The 17,500-nt window shown below is 39.9% G+C and overlaps 1 protein-coding gene and 2 pseudogenes across 1 annotated transcript in view; 1 reads left to right on the top strand and 2 right to left on the bottom strand.

Moving 5' to 3' along the window:
* Window positions 1-3,407: 3,407 nt before the first annotated feature.
* LOC140952156 (uncharacterized) lies at window positions 3,408-6,128 on the bottom strand (annotated as a pseudogene).
* Window positions 6,129-7,905: 1,777 nt separating this feature from the next.
* LOC140930392 (guanylate-binding protein 5-like) lies at window positions 7,906-10,023 on the top strand (annotated as a pseudogene).
* A 5,802-nt stretch (window positions 10,024-15,825) lies between these two features.
* Window positions 15,826-17,500, bottom strand: part of LOC140938838 (uncharacterized) — a 2,113-nt gene continuing 438 nt past the window's right edge. The window contains exon 1 of the mRNA XM_073388368.1: window positions 15,826-17,500. This exon is cut by the window's right edge and continues 438 nt beyond it. Coding sequence (XP_073244469.1) covers window positions 16,241-17,500 — 1,260 coding nt within the window. The 3' untranslated portion in view covers window positions 15,826-16,240.

The raw sequence follows: 17,500 nt of genomic DNA, 5'->3' as shown, positions 1-17,500 counted from the left end.
CCTTGCATACTGATGTTAGGGAGTGAAGAGTTAAGCAGTTTGCTGGTTTTTCTTTCTCACTCGCTCTGTGTGATATTCACTTCTGAACTTGTGCGTCCGTTGCCCCTCACGAGATTTGTAGGTGTAAATCCCAGGCCAAACAGCTCAAAGGAGAGAAAAGAACTAACAGAAGAGTGCAGCCAGCCAATAGCTCTACCTTGCTATTTTATTTGTCAAACGGAACAGCCACTACTTACCTGTACTGATCACTTCAATCAACTTAGACAACAGGGTTTTGTATTAATCGCATATTCAGCAACTAAAAATTCCTTCATGTAGTGCAGTAGGTATACAAACCATAGATATCTAGTCTGCAAGCACTTAAAAATCGTAAGCAAAGAGGCGTTCTCGCTGTTGCCTTAGCTCTCTTGCTAATATGGAGGGTTTTAGCAACGATACAGGTGGGAATATCGTCAGTTGGGCTCTCGTTAAAAGTTTAACGGGCAGTATTCGGCGTGAAACGACTATTTTCCGTCAACAGTTGATCTCCTATGATTATTGTTCAAAAGTTTGGTAATTAATTCGACCCTTTTAGGAAAAAATTGCTACCGCTCGTCAACCAATCGTTCAGATCGAAATTACTCGATATTCGTCGTACGACTTAATACATCAGTAGCAATTACTCCGCTGATTACTTAGTGAATTTCCAATCCACAAGTCGTAAATCATTCCTGAGACTACAGGCGTTTGCCTTATGCATAGGGTTTAGAGAAGAAGAACTGTCTTCCTTCAGATATCTAGCTCAGTAATGTTTAACGAGTTAAATATTGTTATTCGCCTCGGATAAACCGCGGTCCTAACTGAGTTGGTTATTTGTATTGGCGAGAGTAAAGAGATTATAAAGATGTCATTTCTCGCGTTAGAGCTTGGTTTTGTTCCTATCTTCAAGACCGGCAAGCATTTGCAAAAATGGGAACAACAGAATGCAAAGTGTGCCATGGTATGTCTTCATAACACATTGAGAAGTCTGTGAACTCTCTTCAAAACATTTGTTGCTTTTTTTTTTAAAAAAAAGAAATCATTTCATTTTCATAATGACGATGGAAACAATGTAATTCTCCATTTGTTCTTTCGATGGTTTGCGGTCAATTTATTGAATAATCTTCAGGCTATAGTCAGTCAGTCAGTCAGCCGCTCAGCTGGTGATTCCATTAGTGAGTTAGTGAGTAAGTTAGTCAATCAGTCGATCAATTAGTCAGTCAGTCATTCGGCCAATCATCAGTTAATCAGTCAGTCATTCTTCGAGAGTCCGTCACTCCTTAAGTCAGTCAGTCAGTTGGTCAGTCCATCAGTCGAGCAGTCGATGAGTCAGTCAGTCAGCCAATGAATCAGAGTCATTATGTTGGTTCAAATGCCGTCAGTCCTCCTTTTCACTACCGCTAATGTAGTGTTCATTAGTGCAAAGATCGCTCTCGCATTCATTTCTTATCCTTTTGTCTCAAAAACAGGCTGAAAATCCAATCTTTAAGCCAACAACAACGACCTTTATGAATCCTATGTACGAAGTGAAAACATGAAGTGACGAATGGCACAACAAAGTCTTCAATGGGAGCTTCTTGGGGAGGCACTTCTCACGAAACCTCAGTGTAACTGGAGGACAGGTTGGACACAGGATTGGTCTGAGCAGCTGCGACGAAAAATTCTAATAGTAGAATCACACTAGAGTTAAAGACGTCATTTACTCTTTAAATCAAAATTTTTTAAACTCAATTCCAGTCAGTTCAGTAACGGTCATGCAACTCTCTCTGTCTACGATCCCTCTATCACAGAAACCCTTCTCTTTTGCAACCACTTTGCAAATATCCGACTCGTATCTGAATTAAATATTCTTTTTCAAAACTTCTTCCCGAGGATGAGTGCACGAGCTTCTTCAATCAATTTTTCGCTCTTTGTAAAGATTTTCTCAAGTCAAGTGACCTCCTCCCTGAAAACGAACAGTTTTTTCTGCTCCAACGATGATCTCTTAGGAAAGAGTTGACTGCAATTCGACACCGAACTAACTCAGTGTATATAGCAAAATCTGTTTCTCTCAAGAACGGAGTTCAGAAGAAGGATAATTTCGGGTATATGTTTTGAAACTTAAACCTTCAACTACATGACTGCTGGCATCCAACTACCCCCGCCTCATATTCAACTGTTAACGTATCAGAACAGATTCTCAAGCAAGTTAAGAAAAGGAAAAAAACAAACGCTTCAAACGATCCAATCGCAGCTGTTGAGTACAACAGCATATGGGTGACGCGTGCTCAGTCGACCTCATCGTCTGAAGAAGGCTGGCAGTATGCAGTCGAAACGTCGCGATCCACATCCCAAGTGACCACATCGTAAAACAAACAATCACATTTCTCTTTTAAACAAACGCATGTAGCCATAAATGATCAGCCCACCTAACGTTTGCATGATAAAGATTGGGTGATTTTCTAATTTAAACTAAAATAAAAATTCCATATAACTTGATAACAAAATCTTCAATTCGGCGATTCAGTGGATACAAATACGGTAAAACCTTGAAAGAGAAGCATATTTTTTTTCTGCGATACTCATCCTGGTATGTCTTTTTTGTGTGTGAGAGTAAACGGAGAAACCAAATATATACGTCGAAATTCTTACACTCGTCTACTAAAACTGTTGGGTCTTTCTTGTTAATGCCTTGTTTAAAACTGTTTAAGCTTGATCTCTTACGGTCGGTAGAGTTTAACTTTCCCCATAGAAAGGGTCCGAAAAAACGCAACGAGTGTTTACTGTAGTGTACTGTGCTCATTCGTCGAATCATTTCAAGCCTTAATGACCTCAAAAAGGCGAAAATCATGGAGCTGTTTGACCTCTTTCGTTGGAAACAACTCATTCCGTAGCAACAAGTTAGACGTCTGGTAGTTTTACACTTATAGCGCCTTACGAGCCATTTTCTAAGCGTCGTTTATTTACGTTGTTTGTTTATTTCAACCGTTTATGATCACAAAATCAGGAAAGATGATGAAACACCAATTTTCTTCTTAATTACTGACCAAAGAATACACAGTGACAGTTGCATATTTTATCTATCTTTACGGTGATCAATAAGTTTGCTAATCAAGAACCCCCCCTCTCTCCCCCCATCCCAAAAAAGAATGTTTTGTTTCGCCTTCAGTACATGTCTATTGTCTATCACTTCAAAATCAAAAAAGATTACATTGATTGTATCAAGTTACAGAAACGAGTTATCAGGTTGCATACCCTCACCAAAATTTTATTTAACTGTAAAATTATTTTGGAAGTCTCAAATTTTTACGCTGTGTTTTGCGTGTCATACCGAAAAAACATAAATGTCCAGTTACTCATAAGACTTTTGATTTCTATTAGTTCCATAACGTTGCAAGATCAAACAGTAATCAGTTTTTTTTTTCCATTACCATTTGTTTCAAGGCTTCGTAGTCCACTCTCTTGTACCCATCGTGACCTGTAACCACGGTCCACGGATACATTTCCTCCACTTCCTGAGCGATAACTCCATGCCCCGTTCCACTCATGCCAAGGTCTACGGCATCTTTGGACCATACCCAGTTGTAGCTACGAACTCCAATCTGCTCGAAATCTGAATGCGGCACGACTGTGATGTTTTCTTTCAGTCGAGAGTCGCTGAATATCCCAGCTAGGACCGCACCCCCAATAAAAGTTTTTGCTATGTTTCCTTTCTTTTTCTTTCCCTTTTTCCGTCTTCGAGCTACAGCTTCTTCCAACTTTCTTCTCTTTTCTTCAGCCCTACGCAATATTTCTTCTTTGATTCTTCGTTCTTCCTCTGCTTTCGCTCTTGCCCTTCTCTCTTCCTCTAATCTCTTTTCTTTCTCACGTGCTTCTCTGCGCCGCTGTTCCTCCCTTTCCCTTTCCATTGTCTCTCTTCTTCTTTTCTCCTTCGTTCCTCATCAAGGCGTCTCTCTCTTTCTGCCATTTCTTCTTTTTGGGCTATAACTTCATCCAGTTTATCTGTGATTTTAGTTCTTTCCGTTCCCAGAGCACATTTTTCGGTGAACTCATCGATAATTTGCTGTCTCCCATTCTTCATGTGATTCAAATTATTTCCCAGAAAAGGTTCAATTATGTTTTGGTAAGAACGGTCGCACAATTCCGTTTCGAGGGCGGTATATGCATTTGAAAATCCACTCCATGAATTTTCATTGAGAGCAATCTCAAGCCTTTTAGCGAAAGAAGAGATCATTGCTCCGTCCATGTTTGCTCCATGAATTGTCTTTTTTAAAGGAAAGCTTCTTAAATCAGAGGCTAGAGAGGATGCGACATTTGCGTAATCATCACTCGGAAATTTTTCTAAGTTACGCAATCGTTTCGAGTCCACGAAGGGAATGTCTCGAACCTTAATGTTAATTCGAGGAAAGTGCTTTGCAATTGTTTCTCCGTAATTTCCATCAAGTATAGAATCTTGAGCTTGACTCTGCAAAGTTTCACCTGGGGATGGTGCAAGTGCATTTCTTATGATCACCAGTAGTTGTGGAAACGCCTTGATGCTCTCTGCATCATCTTTCCAAATCTAATCCTTGGCCCCCTTTTATTTCTTATTTATATTAATGACTTGCCAAACTGCCTTACTTCGTGCCAGCCTAGAATGTATGCCGATGACACCCACATTACTTATGCTGGCGTTGATGTGAATTCAATACAGTTAACTCTGAGTCACGATTTAGATAACCTAAACAAATGGCTTATTTCCAATAAACTTACTTTGAACACTTCTAAAACTGAATTCATGCTAATTGGCTCCAGACAAAAATTGAGTACTTTGTCGAACCCACTTGAGCTCTCGATTAATAATGTTCCGATAGAACACGTTTCCTCTGTCAAATCGCTTGGAATATTTATTGATGAAAATCTACGGTGGCAAACACACATTGATAAATTATCTAAAAAGGTCGCTTCCGGAATTGGAGCAATAAAAAGAATTAGACCTTTTGTCCCTCCACCTACCCTTCACTATATATACAACTCACTAATTCAATCTCATTTCGATTATTGCAATCTTGTCTGGGGTAATTGTGGTAAAACATTATTTGACAGGCTACAGAAGCTTCAGAACCGTGCCGCTCGCGTTTTAACCTTCTCTAGCTATGATGCTGATGCTAACCGTTTGATTAGACAACTCGATTGGAAAGACTTGAGCACTCAATTTCAAATACAGAAATCCATAATGGTATACAAGTCTTTAAATGGCCTTGTTCCTGAATATTTATCATCTAAGTTTGTTAAACGAAATGAAACGCGTTACTCCCTGAGGGACTCTGTTAACAAACTATTTGTCCCATTTCCGCGAACTAATTTCATGAAAAACAGCTTTACTTATAGCGGAACAGTTCTCTGGAACAGCCTACCCTGTCATGTGAGAGAAGCCGAATCTCTTAGTCAATTTAAAAGATTAGTTAATGTTCATTTTTAATGTTATACACGGCATTCATGAAAAACAGGTTTTAGTTAGATTAGTTGTAGTCAGGTTTTGAATTTTGTTTAGGATAGTTAGGTTATTTTTAATTTTTTAAATTCCTGATGGATTTTACCGTGTTTAAATAAAGATTGACTTGACTTGACTTGACTTGTTCGCTCAAGCGTGAAACACGGTACAAAAACTGCACATTATGATTTTGTACTCCTTCCCTGGCAAAGAGAGCCAAACCGGAAGACATCATCATGGTGAAGATGCTGAGCAAATCTGTGTTTTCGTTGTCGCCTAAGTTAGTTCCTTCCGTGTCGAGCAAAATCGTGCTTCCTTCGCCATTTGAATCACGCGACACAGACATCCACACTCCCGTCGTACATGGTCTCATGCCATCGCTCGTGTTAAAAACTTTCTCAACTCTTTGATTTCGCTGTCCTTCAAGGAAATACCTGATAAAGTTCAAATTCGTGGACTTACCAACGCGTGCGTCGCCAATGGCTCCGACAATTCTCACGGGCACTTTCAATGTTTGTATCTCGCGCAGAGCATCCTCGCTGACGGTGAACTTGCCATTTTCCTCGTCGAACCTCAATAGTGGTTTTGCTGGTGAACTGCAACAGGTTTTGCTCAAAAGAGAGACAAATATTAAAAGAACCAGTAACTTCAAGATCATTTCGACGGAAACAACGTCTAATTTCGAAGTCGACGTGACAGTTTCAATGGCTCGAGCGACCAATGACTCGCACCAAGTCACAGGCACGACGAGTCTGATATTTTGTAATTATCATGAGGGAATTTATATGCGCTTCTGCAATAGTGTACTTTGCCCCAGTGTTTCTGTTTCTCTTCTAATTTTACTTAGTGATGAGTCAATTATCTGGGAAAAACCCCCCAACGTTTTCCTTTATTTCGCCGCATCATGGTGCACCAAGGCACAAAACGAGTTTGGATAGAGTGCGAGCCAGCGAGCCATGCGAGCCATGCGAGTCATACAAGCGAGCCATGCGAGCCATGCCAGCGAGCCATGCGAGCCATCTGAAAACCTATCTACACGAACGATGAAACCGTTTCTAACACGTTTCTAAATCCTTTCTCTTGATTACGTGGTATGCCACTTTTAAAAAACTTCAAGAAAAGACAGTTAAGGTTTTAACACCAGAATTTAAAGCATTAAATATAAGCAACGGTTTCTTTCCCCGCTTGGATCGATGTTTAGCGTGAAACCACGCTTCGTTGCTTCAACGAGACACTGCGTGTGTCGATTTGCCATCTGCGAACTAAATAAAATACATAAAACATTAGCAATGATGAATAATTCATTGAACAAAACAGCTGACAACTGACTAAAGCAAAGGTAAATCAGGTAAATGCTCACTTTTAGAAGCAGTTCATTGCTAGATCGATTCGACTGAACTAGATTGTCCAAAAGGATTAAAGATTTTTTGAAGATCCGGCCACGAGCACGCTGAACGGTTCGCAAGAACGAAACAGGAGAGAAAGACTATCAGAGATGGGAGAGAAAGTCAAAATTTGTCGCTCTCCCTCGACCCAGACTGTTCGCGTCCAAAATAACATGGCCACCGCGTGAGCCATCGCGGTTTAATATTCGCGATTGAAAGCACATTTCCAGCAGCAAAACCAATTACAAAACGAACTATTTCCAATTAGAATATTATTAAAAATTTATATTTTCCGATGGCTCGCATGCCTCGCATGGCTCGCACGCCTCGCATGGCTCGCTGGCTCGCAGATTATCCGGACCCGCACAAAACATACACCCAAGGTGACTGATTTGAAAGGAAAACTTCGGTAACAGAACTCTTGGAGACCCAAATCACTGCGAGATCCCCTGATTTTGCGTTTAAGAGTATGGAAAGCTTTCCATTTTCGTAAAGATATTTCATTTAACTTTAGAGCTAAATTCTACTCCATACGGAATAAGAATAATACATTAATTTTAAATTTATCACAGGTTTTTAACCCTACGGCTACCTTATGGTCTCTGGCGTGAAAGGGGGTTCCGCTAACGATTCTGTTTCATTCTTTGCTAAGAGCTCTTTGTTTTGTAGAAATCTGTATCGACTCAAGGCAAATTTTTATTTTCTCTATTGCTAAAAGTGATCGAAAATATGAAAAAATGAGGTACAGTATATCGTGAAGTTATTAGAAATAACAGATCTTTACTAACTTCGACATGACAGAAAAAGATGTAATAGTCTAATTAACATAACATTCCTTTATTTGAAAATGTCTGTCTATTTTTACATTTACATCCGGGAAAATAACGCGAAGTCAAGACAACCCATTAGAATATATGTGCCAGCTTGACTAGGTTCATAGAGAGGGAAAAATCCCACAGTCATCATCACGTCGAAAAAGCCCTATGCTCTCATGCGCGTTGAATATATTTAGAGAAGTTTCCGTTCAGTCCATTTCGCTTCGGTAGTGAGATGGACTTAGGTAAGGGAGCATTCATAATTTATCTAGAGGGTGGGCTATGATGATTTCCTTATTTTTTCCTTTCATTTTTTTGAAGCCACCCCTCCCTGATCATCTCAGGGTTTTTTTTCTGACCCCCCCCCCTCAAGAGATGTTGATTTTTCAAAGAAAAATATCATAGCCCCCCCCCCCCTCCCCCAGCACATAAGTACAACATGTCAAACTCACCCTTAGCCATATGAAAGTCTTGTGACAGGTATATTGAGCTTAATTAGTAATTAACATAGTAAATCAGTAACAACTTGCACTACTGAAATGGTGATATTTATGAAAATATAATGTTCAGTACAATTAAATCTCTACGCATTTTTAATTCAAAATTGTTCTATTTTGGACATTCTTGAGAAAAGCTGATTGAATGATTGGCTGATAATAAATTTAACTATCTGAATTGGTACTGGAGAGAAAGTAGTCTTTTAGTTGCAACATTAAAAAAGGTTGCGCTGTCGTAGCATTTCTTGCCGCGCTTTATTTCCCTTCAATTACTCAACAAAAACCGGCTCGAATCCTCATCAAATACAACAAAACAGAAGATATCCTCGAGTTGAACAAAGCTGTTCTGGAAGACCTGTGGCAGTTGCAACGACCGATTCGCGTCATAGCTGTTGTGGGAGATGCTAGAATTGGAAAATCTACCACTCTCAACGTAATAAGTCACATATGGTGCGAAGTCAATCACAGCCATGTCGAAGAAATCTTCAAAACAGGCGATACACTGAAAGCTGTCACGCGTGACGTGTGGTGCCACATCATCCATCCACAAGACAAGGAAGGAGGAAGCGTTGTGCTACTTGACGTTGAAGGCACAAATTTGAGCGATGACGCCGTCACAACTCATTTGAGCATGTTTACAGCCTTGGTTTCCTCTGGCCTGAACGTTTTTGTCCGCGAGGTGTTTCAAAACAACAATCTACACTTTTTGTTCCACATGTCACGCTTAAGTGATCAGATTTTCCCTAACATTACTATCGAAAACTTTCCCAAACTTCAGGTGGTTATTAGAGGTGCACTGGGTGATCCTGACGGCGGCAAAACAATCGAAGATTACACAAAGGATTGCATCGTGGAACCTTCCTTCCAGGAGAGCATGAAAGATGAGAGAAAAGCCACCGCAAAGCACTTCCCGAGGAACCAAATTACAGTAAGTCAGATTCCGCAAGTGGAACGTGATCTTTTCAAAGATTTCAATAAATTACGAAAGAGTGACTACTGGCAAGAAATGAAGCGACTGGTTGAAAAACTCAAAACGTTTCCCATCAAAAAGACCTTAGGAGGAAATCTTATGGACGGACAAGGATTAGTAGAATTGGCCATTTATCTTAATGATCGATGAATGCGGACTCGTGGCTGGACTTTGCGAATGATTATGTTGCGTTGGAGAAACAGGAGAAAAATATCTGTAAGAGAAGCCGCGTGAAAATAATGGAGCCACTTTTTGCATTGCCAACAGCAGACGAAATCAGTAGAAGCAAGAATAGAAGACGCTTTAAGGATCTTTTCAATGGAGTGTGCCTTTGCAAACCGAAATTTCCGCTGTGCAGAAAGATCTACAGCACTTTGCTGGTGAGAAGAGGAAAGCTGAGGAACTGGAATTGAAAGCGAAAGAAGCGGTGGAAAAGAGGATAGCTGTTGAAAAGAAAAGCGAAGGGCAAAAACGGAAGTTTGCACGTGTTATGGCAGAGAAGAATATTGAAATTGAGAGGGTCAAAAGAGAAAAGGAAGAAGCTGAGCTCATGGAAAATAATTTAAAACAACTTTACCTGGAACAAATGAAGACCATCGCTTTACTCAAGAAAAAACTAAGCAAAAAAAGTAGTGGTGTTTTTTATTTCATTGCATCCGAGGGACTTGGGGTTGTTATCGGCGGCGCTTTAAGCGACCATGAAGTGAAGGAAAACGTTTCAACTTTGCCACACTCGCCATACAGGGCAATTGGACTTAGGGGAGTTTGCTGGGAATGGAATGAAGTTGCCAAACAAAAGTTTGGACTGAGCGGTAGGGACTGCGGAGTGATCGCACAGGCAGCACAGCAATCAAGGGATACTTCACGGTGCGCTATGACATGCTAAATAAGATGATTTACAACTATCCTGATAAGAACCATCACCTTGATTACAACATAAACTGGACTAAATGAAAGAATAGAAGAAAAGAATATCGTTGTCAGCTGCTTGTTTAATTATCAATTAATGAATGAGAACTAGCAGGATATGAAGAATTAAGCAGATCGAGGAGGGTGTTATTCACCGAGGCCAAAGGCCGAGGTGGATAACACCCTCCTAGATCTGCTTAATTCTTCACATCCTACGAAAGCCGAATTCATTAATTGCTTTATTATTCATTCAAAATAATTCCTGCTTTAAAAACATAGCTAAAACATGCTTACCTGCATCGATGTTAAGTTTATTTTCGATAGTGTACGTTTAGATTTGTCCAGGTCCGTAAATATTCTCCAAACAGCAGATTTCGCCCTCCGAGTTGTCTTTTTGCTGTTTTTGCTATGTTTTTAGCCATTATATCGCCTAGTTCCAGCTGTAGTTCTTACTCTTGAAACGAGTGAAGTGTCCGCCATTTCAGTTTTCACAACGACAACAACTCAACCTCGTCGCCAGGTCTTCTCGGTTAACGGTGCATTAACCTGTATAGGGTTGGATTTTTGACGTCATTTCCTCGTAAAACACAAAATTCTTCCAAATATTTTGAATGAATAATAAGAAGTGTTAATGTTTGTTTTGGTTTCTTCTTAAAAGAAGTGTTAAGTTTTTAAGAAGTATTTTAAAAGTTTGCTGTCATCGATCTCGTGTTTCAACTAGTAGTCACCAAATGAACGAGCTATTCTAAACGAACTTTGATTGAAGGTTTGAGTGTCTTAAAAACTGGTTTTTATATCTTAACTTCGTAATCAGTGTAATTTTTGATCGAGGGTCGAGGATGATCCGGGTATTGCACTGGTTTGCTTCATTAACTAAAACCAATGACAACTTCCCGCGCTTTAACCGTTTAAGAGTCGCATCTAATTTCTCCAAAAACAGCATTACGCCTAAATTAAAAATTAAGGTCGTGAGATTAACCCTATTCAGACTGGGCTTTTTCGGTCAATCTGTGACTGGGGGGGGCTCCTCGGACCCCCCCCCCCCCCCCCCTCTGTATCTCTGGAACCAATAATGCTAGGGTCATGAAATTTACACACAATGATCATCTCCGTAATATATAGATTTAGCCAGGGCTAAAAGCGAAGCTCTCGATAGTATTTATAGTTTTTTCAAACAAAATACAAAATCGTGTGATGCTAACCGGCGAAGGCAACGCCGGAGAACGGTGAAAAACAACAATAGGTCTAATTAGCAAAAAGCAACTTTGCACGTGCAGCACACTTTTTTTGTACATTTCTTTGCCGTTGTTTTGCACGACTACAACGAGAAACTTCCACGAAACTTTCGTACGTGTTCTCGTTCACATTTTTTTCACTGCCGCTCATTTTCTCCTTGCATTGGTGGCCGCTAGCATTTCTCATTTTGTCACGGCCGCTACAAAATTTTCATGTTGTTCTTCGAACAAAAAAATGTCTCCTTTGTTTTTTATCTCTCGCTCAAGATCTCTGTCGCCCTCTTTCTCTTCGAGTTTCGCTGGCCTACCGCTTTTTCACTTTTTCTCTGTCTTTCTCTCGCTCTATACTCCAAATTTGTCGACATGACAATTAATCTAAGCTTAATACTTTAGAAAACACGGATAAAGAAACAATTTCCGCTTTCCGCTATCGTCTTTACTGACTCTTTAGATGCCTCTGCTTTACAAGCCGCGGGTGGCTATGCGATTTCCCGCCAAAATAACCTCGAGTTGCATTTGGGTCAACATACCTGTTGATTGAGTTACTTTACATTGGTATGCCTGTGGTGCGGACGGACGGTCGGGCGTACGGTCACGTGATTACCAAATTTTCTCGGATGGGTAGATTACCACATTTTCTTACCCATGGTGCTCCGCTAAGCGCGCTTCGCGCACGAGAGCTCCGCTACAAAGAAGCCCCACACCCAGTTTTGACTTGCCACGCCCAATGATGACGTCACAGTGACGTCATATTCTCATTTTTCAATGTTTCTTATTATTTTTCGTCTTAGATACGTAAAATATCAATAATATTGGTAAAGTCATGTCTTTGTTATCCTTTCTTATGAACTAGTAACAAGGAAACACTTGTACAGCGAGAAAAGCAATAGAAGCAATAAAATTTAAAATTTGAAATGGTTGTCCGCCATCTTGGATCCGCCATCTTGGATTTCCGTTTTTTTGTTAAAATTATAATTTAAGGCAAATTTCAAAGGGGAAAAAGCTCAGAATGTATAAAAGAAGTATCAAACTAATGTTTATTACCCAAACAAATGACTTTGGAAGTGTTATTTGGAAAATAGAGCAGCATATTTGTCAAAGCAAAAAAGTGACAAATTTTACCCCACCCCTCCCCCCCAAATATTCGATGTTGAAACATTTTGATGTAATTCAAAAACTAGTCCCAAGCAAAGACCATTTTAACAACAAAAAGCACTATAAGTGTAAAAACGCGATCTTAAAACAAAAAAATCACCATTTTTTAAGTTTTCCAAAACCTATATGTCAGAAACTGGTTGCCATGGCAACATGATTAATCACATGGACATTGTAATTATACCAAAATGTTCCTAGATAAATTTTAGGAAAAGTCAGAAAATTTGAACGTCATAGCTCTTTCGGTGTAGGAGTTATCACGATTTTGCCGGAGGGGGGGTTCGAAAAGCCCCCCCTCCCCCCCCCAGTCTGAATAGGGTTAAGGTAATGATCTTGAACTCAAGAAGCTCTTGATTGTTAAACAAATTCTCCTTGTCAGCACTTCAAGAAATGTATAGAGAACAGTATGGAGACCTTGCATACTGATGTTAGGGTGTGAAGAGTTAAGCAGTTTGCTGGTTTTTCTTTCTCACTGGCTCTGTGTGATATTTACTTCTGAACTTGTGCGTCCGTTGCCCCTCACGAGATTTGTAGGTGTAAATCGCAGGCCAACAGCTCAAAGGAGAGAAAAGAACTAACAGAAGAGTGCAGCCAGCCAATAGCTCTACCTTGCTATTTTATTTGTCAATTAAAAGGAACAGACACTACTTATCTGTACTGATCACTTCAATCAACTTAGACAACAGGGTTTTGTATTAATCGCATATTCAGCAACTAAAAATTTCTTCATGTAGTGCAGTAGGTATACAAACCATAGATATCTAGTCTGCAAGCACTTAAAAATCGTAAGCAAGGAGACGTTCTCGCTGTTGCCTTAGCTCTCTTGCTAATATGGAGGGTTTTAGCATCGATACAGGTGGGAATATCGTCAGTTGGGCTCTCGTTAAAAGTTTAACGGGCAGTATTCGGCGTGAAACGACTATTTTCCGTCAACAGCTGATCTCCTATGATTATTGTTCAAAAGTTTGGTAATTAATTCGACCCTTCTAGGAAAAAATTGCTACCGCTCGTCAACCAATCATTCAGATCGAAATTACTCGATATTCGTTGTACGACTTAATACATCAGTAGCAATTACTCCGCTGATTACTTAGTGAATTTCCAATCCACAAGTCGTAAATCATTCCTGAGACTACAGGCGTTTGCCTTATGCATAGGGCTTAGAGAAGAAGAACTGTCTTCCTTCAGATATCTAGCTCAGTAATGTTTAACGAGTTAAATATTGTTATTCGCCTCGGATAAACCGCGGTCCTAACTGAGTTGGTTATTTGTATTGGCGACCGTTGAAAGAGATTATAAAGATGTCATTTCTCGCGTTAGAGCTTGGTTTTGTTCCTATCTTCAAGACCGGCGAGCATTTGCAAAATGGGGATAACAGAATGCAAAGTGTGCCATGGTATGTCTTCATAACACATTGAGAAGTCTGTGAACTTTCTTCAAAACATTTGTTGCTTTTTTTTAAAAAAAAAAAAAAAGAAATCATTTCATTTTCATAATGACGATGGAAACCATGTAATTCTCCATTTGTTCTTTCGATGGTTTGCGGTCAATTTATTGAATAATCTTCAGGCTATAGTCAGTCAGTCAATAAGTCAGTCAGTCAGCCGCTCAGCTGGTGATTCCATCAGTGAGTTAGTGGGTCAGTTAGTCAATCAGTCGATCAATTAGTCAGTCAGTCATTCGGCCAATCATTCAGTTAATCAGTCAGTCATTCTTCAGTCAATCATTCTTCGAGAGTCTGTCACTCCTTAAGTCAGTCAGTCAGTCAGTTGGTCAGTCCATCAGTCGAGCAGTCGATGAGTCAGTCAGTCAGCCAATGAATCAGAGTCATTATGTTGGTTCAAATGCCGTCAGTCCTCCTTTTCACTACCGCTTAAGTAGTGTTCATTAGTGCAAAGATCGCTCTCGCATTCATTTCTTATCCTTTTGTCTCAAAAACAGGCTGAAAATCTAATCTTTAAGCCAACAACAACGACCTTTATGAATCCTATGTACGAAGTGAAAACATGAAGTGACAAATGGCACAACAAAGTCTTCAATGGGAGCTTCTTGGGGAGGCACTTCTCACGAAACCTCAGTGTAACTGGCGGACAGGTTGGACACAGGATTGGTCTGAGCAGCTGATACGAAAAATTTTAATAATAGAATCACACTAATGATTTGAAAACGTCATTTACTCTTTAAATCAAAATTTTTTAAACTCAATTCCAGTCAGTTCAGTAACGGTCATGCAACTCTCTCTGTCTACGATCCCTCTATCACAGAAACCCTTCTCTTTTGCAACCACTTTGCAAATATCCGACTAGTATCTGAATTAAATTCTTTTTCAAAACTTCTCCTCCTCAATTTTTCGCTCTTTGTAAAGATTTTCTCAAGTCAAGTGACCTCCTCCCTGAAAAGGAACAGTTTTTTCTGCTCCAACGATGATCTCTTAGGAAAGAGTTCACTGCAATTCGACACCGAACTAACTCAGTGTATATAGCAAAATCTGTTTCTCTCAAGAACGGAGTTCAGAAGAAGGATAATTTCGGGTATATGTTTTGAAACTTAAACCTTCAACTACATGACTGCTGGCATCCAACTACCCCCGCCTCATATTCAACTGTTAACATATCAGAACAGATTCTCAAGCAAGTTAAGAAAAGGAAAAAAACAAACGCTTCAAACGATCCAATCGCAGCTGATGAGTACAACAGCATATGGGTGACACGTGCTCAGTCGACCTCATCGTCTGAAGATGACTGGCAGTATGAAGTCGAAACGTCGCGATCCACATCCCAAGTGACCACATCTCTTTCACATCGTAAGACAAACAATCACATTTCTCTTTTAAACAAACGCATGTAGCCATAATGATCAGCCCACCTAACGTTTGCATGATAAAGACTGGGTGATTTTCTAATTTAAACTCAAAAAAAAATTCCCGTGATATAACTTAATAATAAAGTCTTCGACTTGGCGATTCAGTGGATACAAATACGGTAAAATCTTGAAAGAGAAGCATATTTTTTTTCTGCGATACTCGTCCTGGTACGTCTTTTTTGTGTGTGAGAGTCAGTAAACGGAGAAACCAAATATATACGTCGAAATTCTTACTCGCCTACTAAAACTGTTGGGTCTTTCTTGTTAATGCTTTGTTTAAAACTATTTAAGCTTGATCTCTTACGGTCGGCAGAGCTTAACTTTCCCCATAGAAAGGGTCCGAAAAAACGCAACGAGTGTTTACCGTAGTGTACTGTTCTCATTCGTCGAATCATTTCAAGTCTTAAGGACCTCAAAAAGGCGAAAATCATGGAGCTGTTTGACCTCTTTCGTTGGAAACAACTCATTCCGTAGCAACAAGTTAGACGTCTGGTAGTTTTACACTTATGGCTCTTTACGAGCCATTTTCTAAACGTTGTTTATTTACGTTGTTTGTTTATTTCTGCTGTTTATGATCACAAAATCAGGAAAGAAGATGAAACACCAACTTTTTTCTTAAATACTGACCAAAGAATACACAGTGACAGTTGCAAATTTTATCTATTTTTACGGTGATCAATAAGTTTCCTAATCAGGAAACCCCCCCCCCCAAAAAAATGTTTTGTTTCGCCTTCAGTACATGTCTATATTGTCTATCACTTCAAAAACAAAAAAGATTACATTGATTGTATCAAGTTACAGAAACGAGTTGTCAGGTTGCATACTGTCACCAAAATTTTAGTTAACTGTGAAATTATTTTGGAAGTCTCTAATACGCTGTGTTGTGCGTGTCATACCTAAAAAATATAAATGTTCAGTTACTCATAAGACTTTTGATTTCTATTAGTTCCATAACTTCGCGTGATCAAACAGAAATCTGTTTTTTTCCATTACCATTTGTTTCAAGGCTTCGTGGTCCACTCTCTTGTACCCATCGCGACCCGTAACCACGGTCCACGGATACATTTCCTCCACTTCCTGAGCGATGACCCCATACCCTGTTCCACTCACGCCAAGGTCTACGGCATCTTTGGACCATACCCAGTTGTAGCTACGAACACCAATCTGCTCGAAATCTGAATGCGGTACGACTGTGATGTTTTCTTTCAGTCGAGAGTCGCTGATAAACCCAGTTAGGATCGCAACCCCAATAATAGCTTTTGCTATCTTTTCTTCCTTTTTCTTTCCCTTTCTCGATCTTCGAGCTGCAGCTTCTTCCAACTTTCTCCTCTCTTCTTCAGCCCTACGCAATTTTTCTTCTTGGATTCTTCGTTCTTCCTCTGCTTTCGCTCTTGCCCTTCTCCCTTCCTCTAATCTCTTTTCTTTCTCACGAGCTTCTCTGCGGCGCTGTTCCTCCCTTTCCCTTTCCATTTTCTCCTCTTCTTCTTTTCTCCTCCGTTCCTCATCAAGGCGTCTCTCTCTTTCTGCCATTTCTTCTTTTTGGGCTATAACTTCATCTAGTTTATCTGTCATTTTCGTTCTTTCCGTTCCCAGAGCACATTTTTCGGTGAACTCATCGATAATTTGCTGTCTCCCATTCTTCATGTGATTCAAATTATTTCCCAGAAAAGGTTCAATTATGTTTTGGTAAGAACGGTCGCACAATTCCGTTTCGAGGGCGGTATATGCATTTGAAAATCCACTCCATGAATTTTGATTGAGAGCAATCTCAAGCCTTTTAGCGAAAGAAGCGATCATTGCTCCGTCCATGTTTGCTCCATGAATTGTCTTTTTTAAAGGAAAGCTTCTTAAATCAGAGGCTAGAGAGGATGCGACATTTGCGTAATCATCACTCGGAAATTTTTCTAAGTTACGCAGTCGTTTCGAGTCCACGAAGGGAATGTCTCGAACCTTAATGTTAATTCGAGGAAAGTGCTTTGCAATGGTTTCTCCGTAATTTCCATCAAGTATAGAATCTTGAGCTTGACTCTGCAAAGTTTCACCTGGGGATGGTGCAAGTGCATTTCTTATGATCACCAGTAGCTGTGGAAACGCCTTGATGCTCTCTGCATCATCTTTCCAAATCTGTTCGCTCAAGCGTGAAACACGGTACAAAAACTGCACATTATGATTTTGTACTCCTTCCCTGACAAAGAGAGCCAA

Source organism: Porites lutea, chromosome 1, assembly GCF_958299795.1.
Source record: "Porites lutea chromosome 1, jaPorLute2.1, whole genome shotgun sequence".
Taxonomy (NCBI): domain Eukaryota; kingdom Metazoa; phylum Cnidaria; class Anthozoa; order Scleractinia; family Poritidae; genus Porites; species Porites lutea.
The sequence above is the reverse complement of the archived record's forward strand: the minus strand, read 5'-3'. Positions and strand labels throughout refer to the sequence as shown.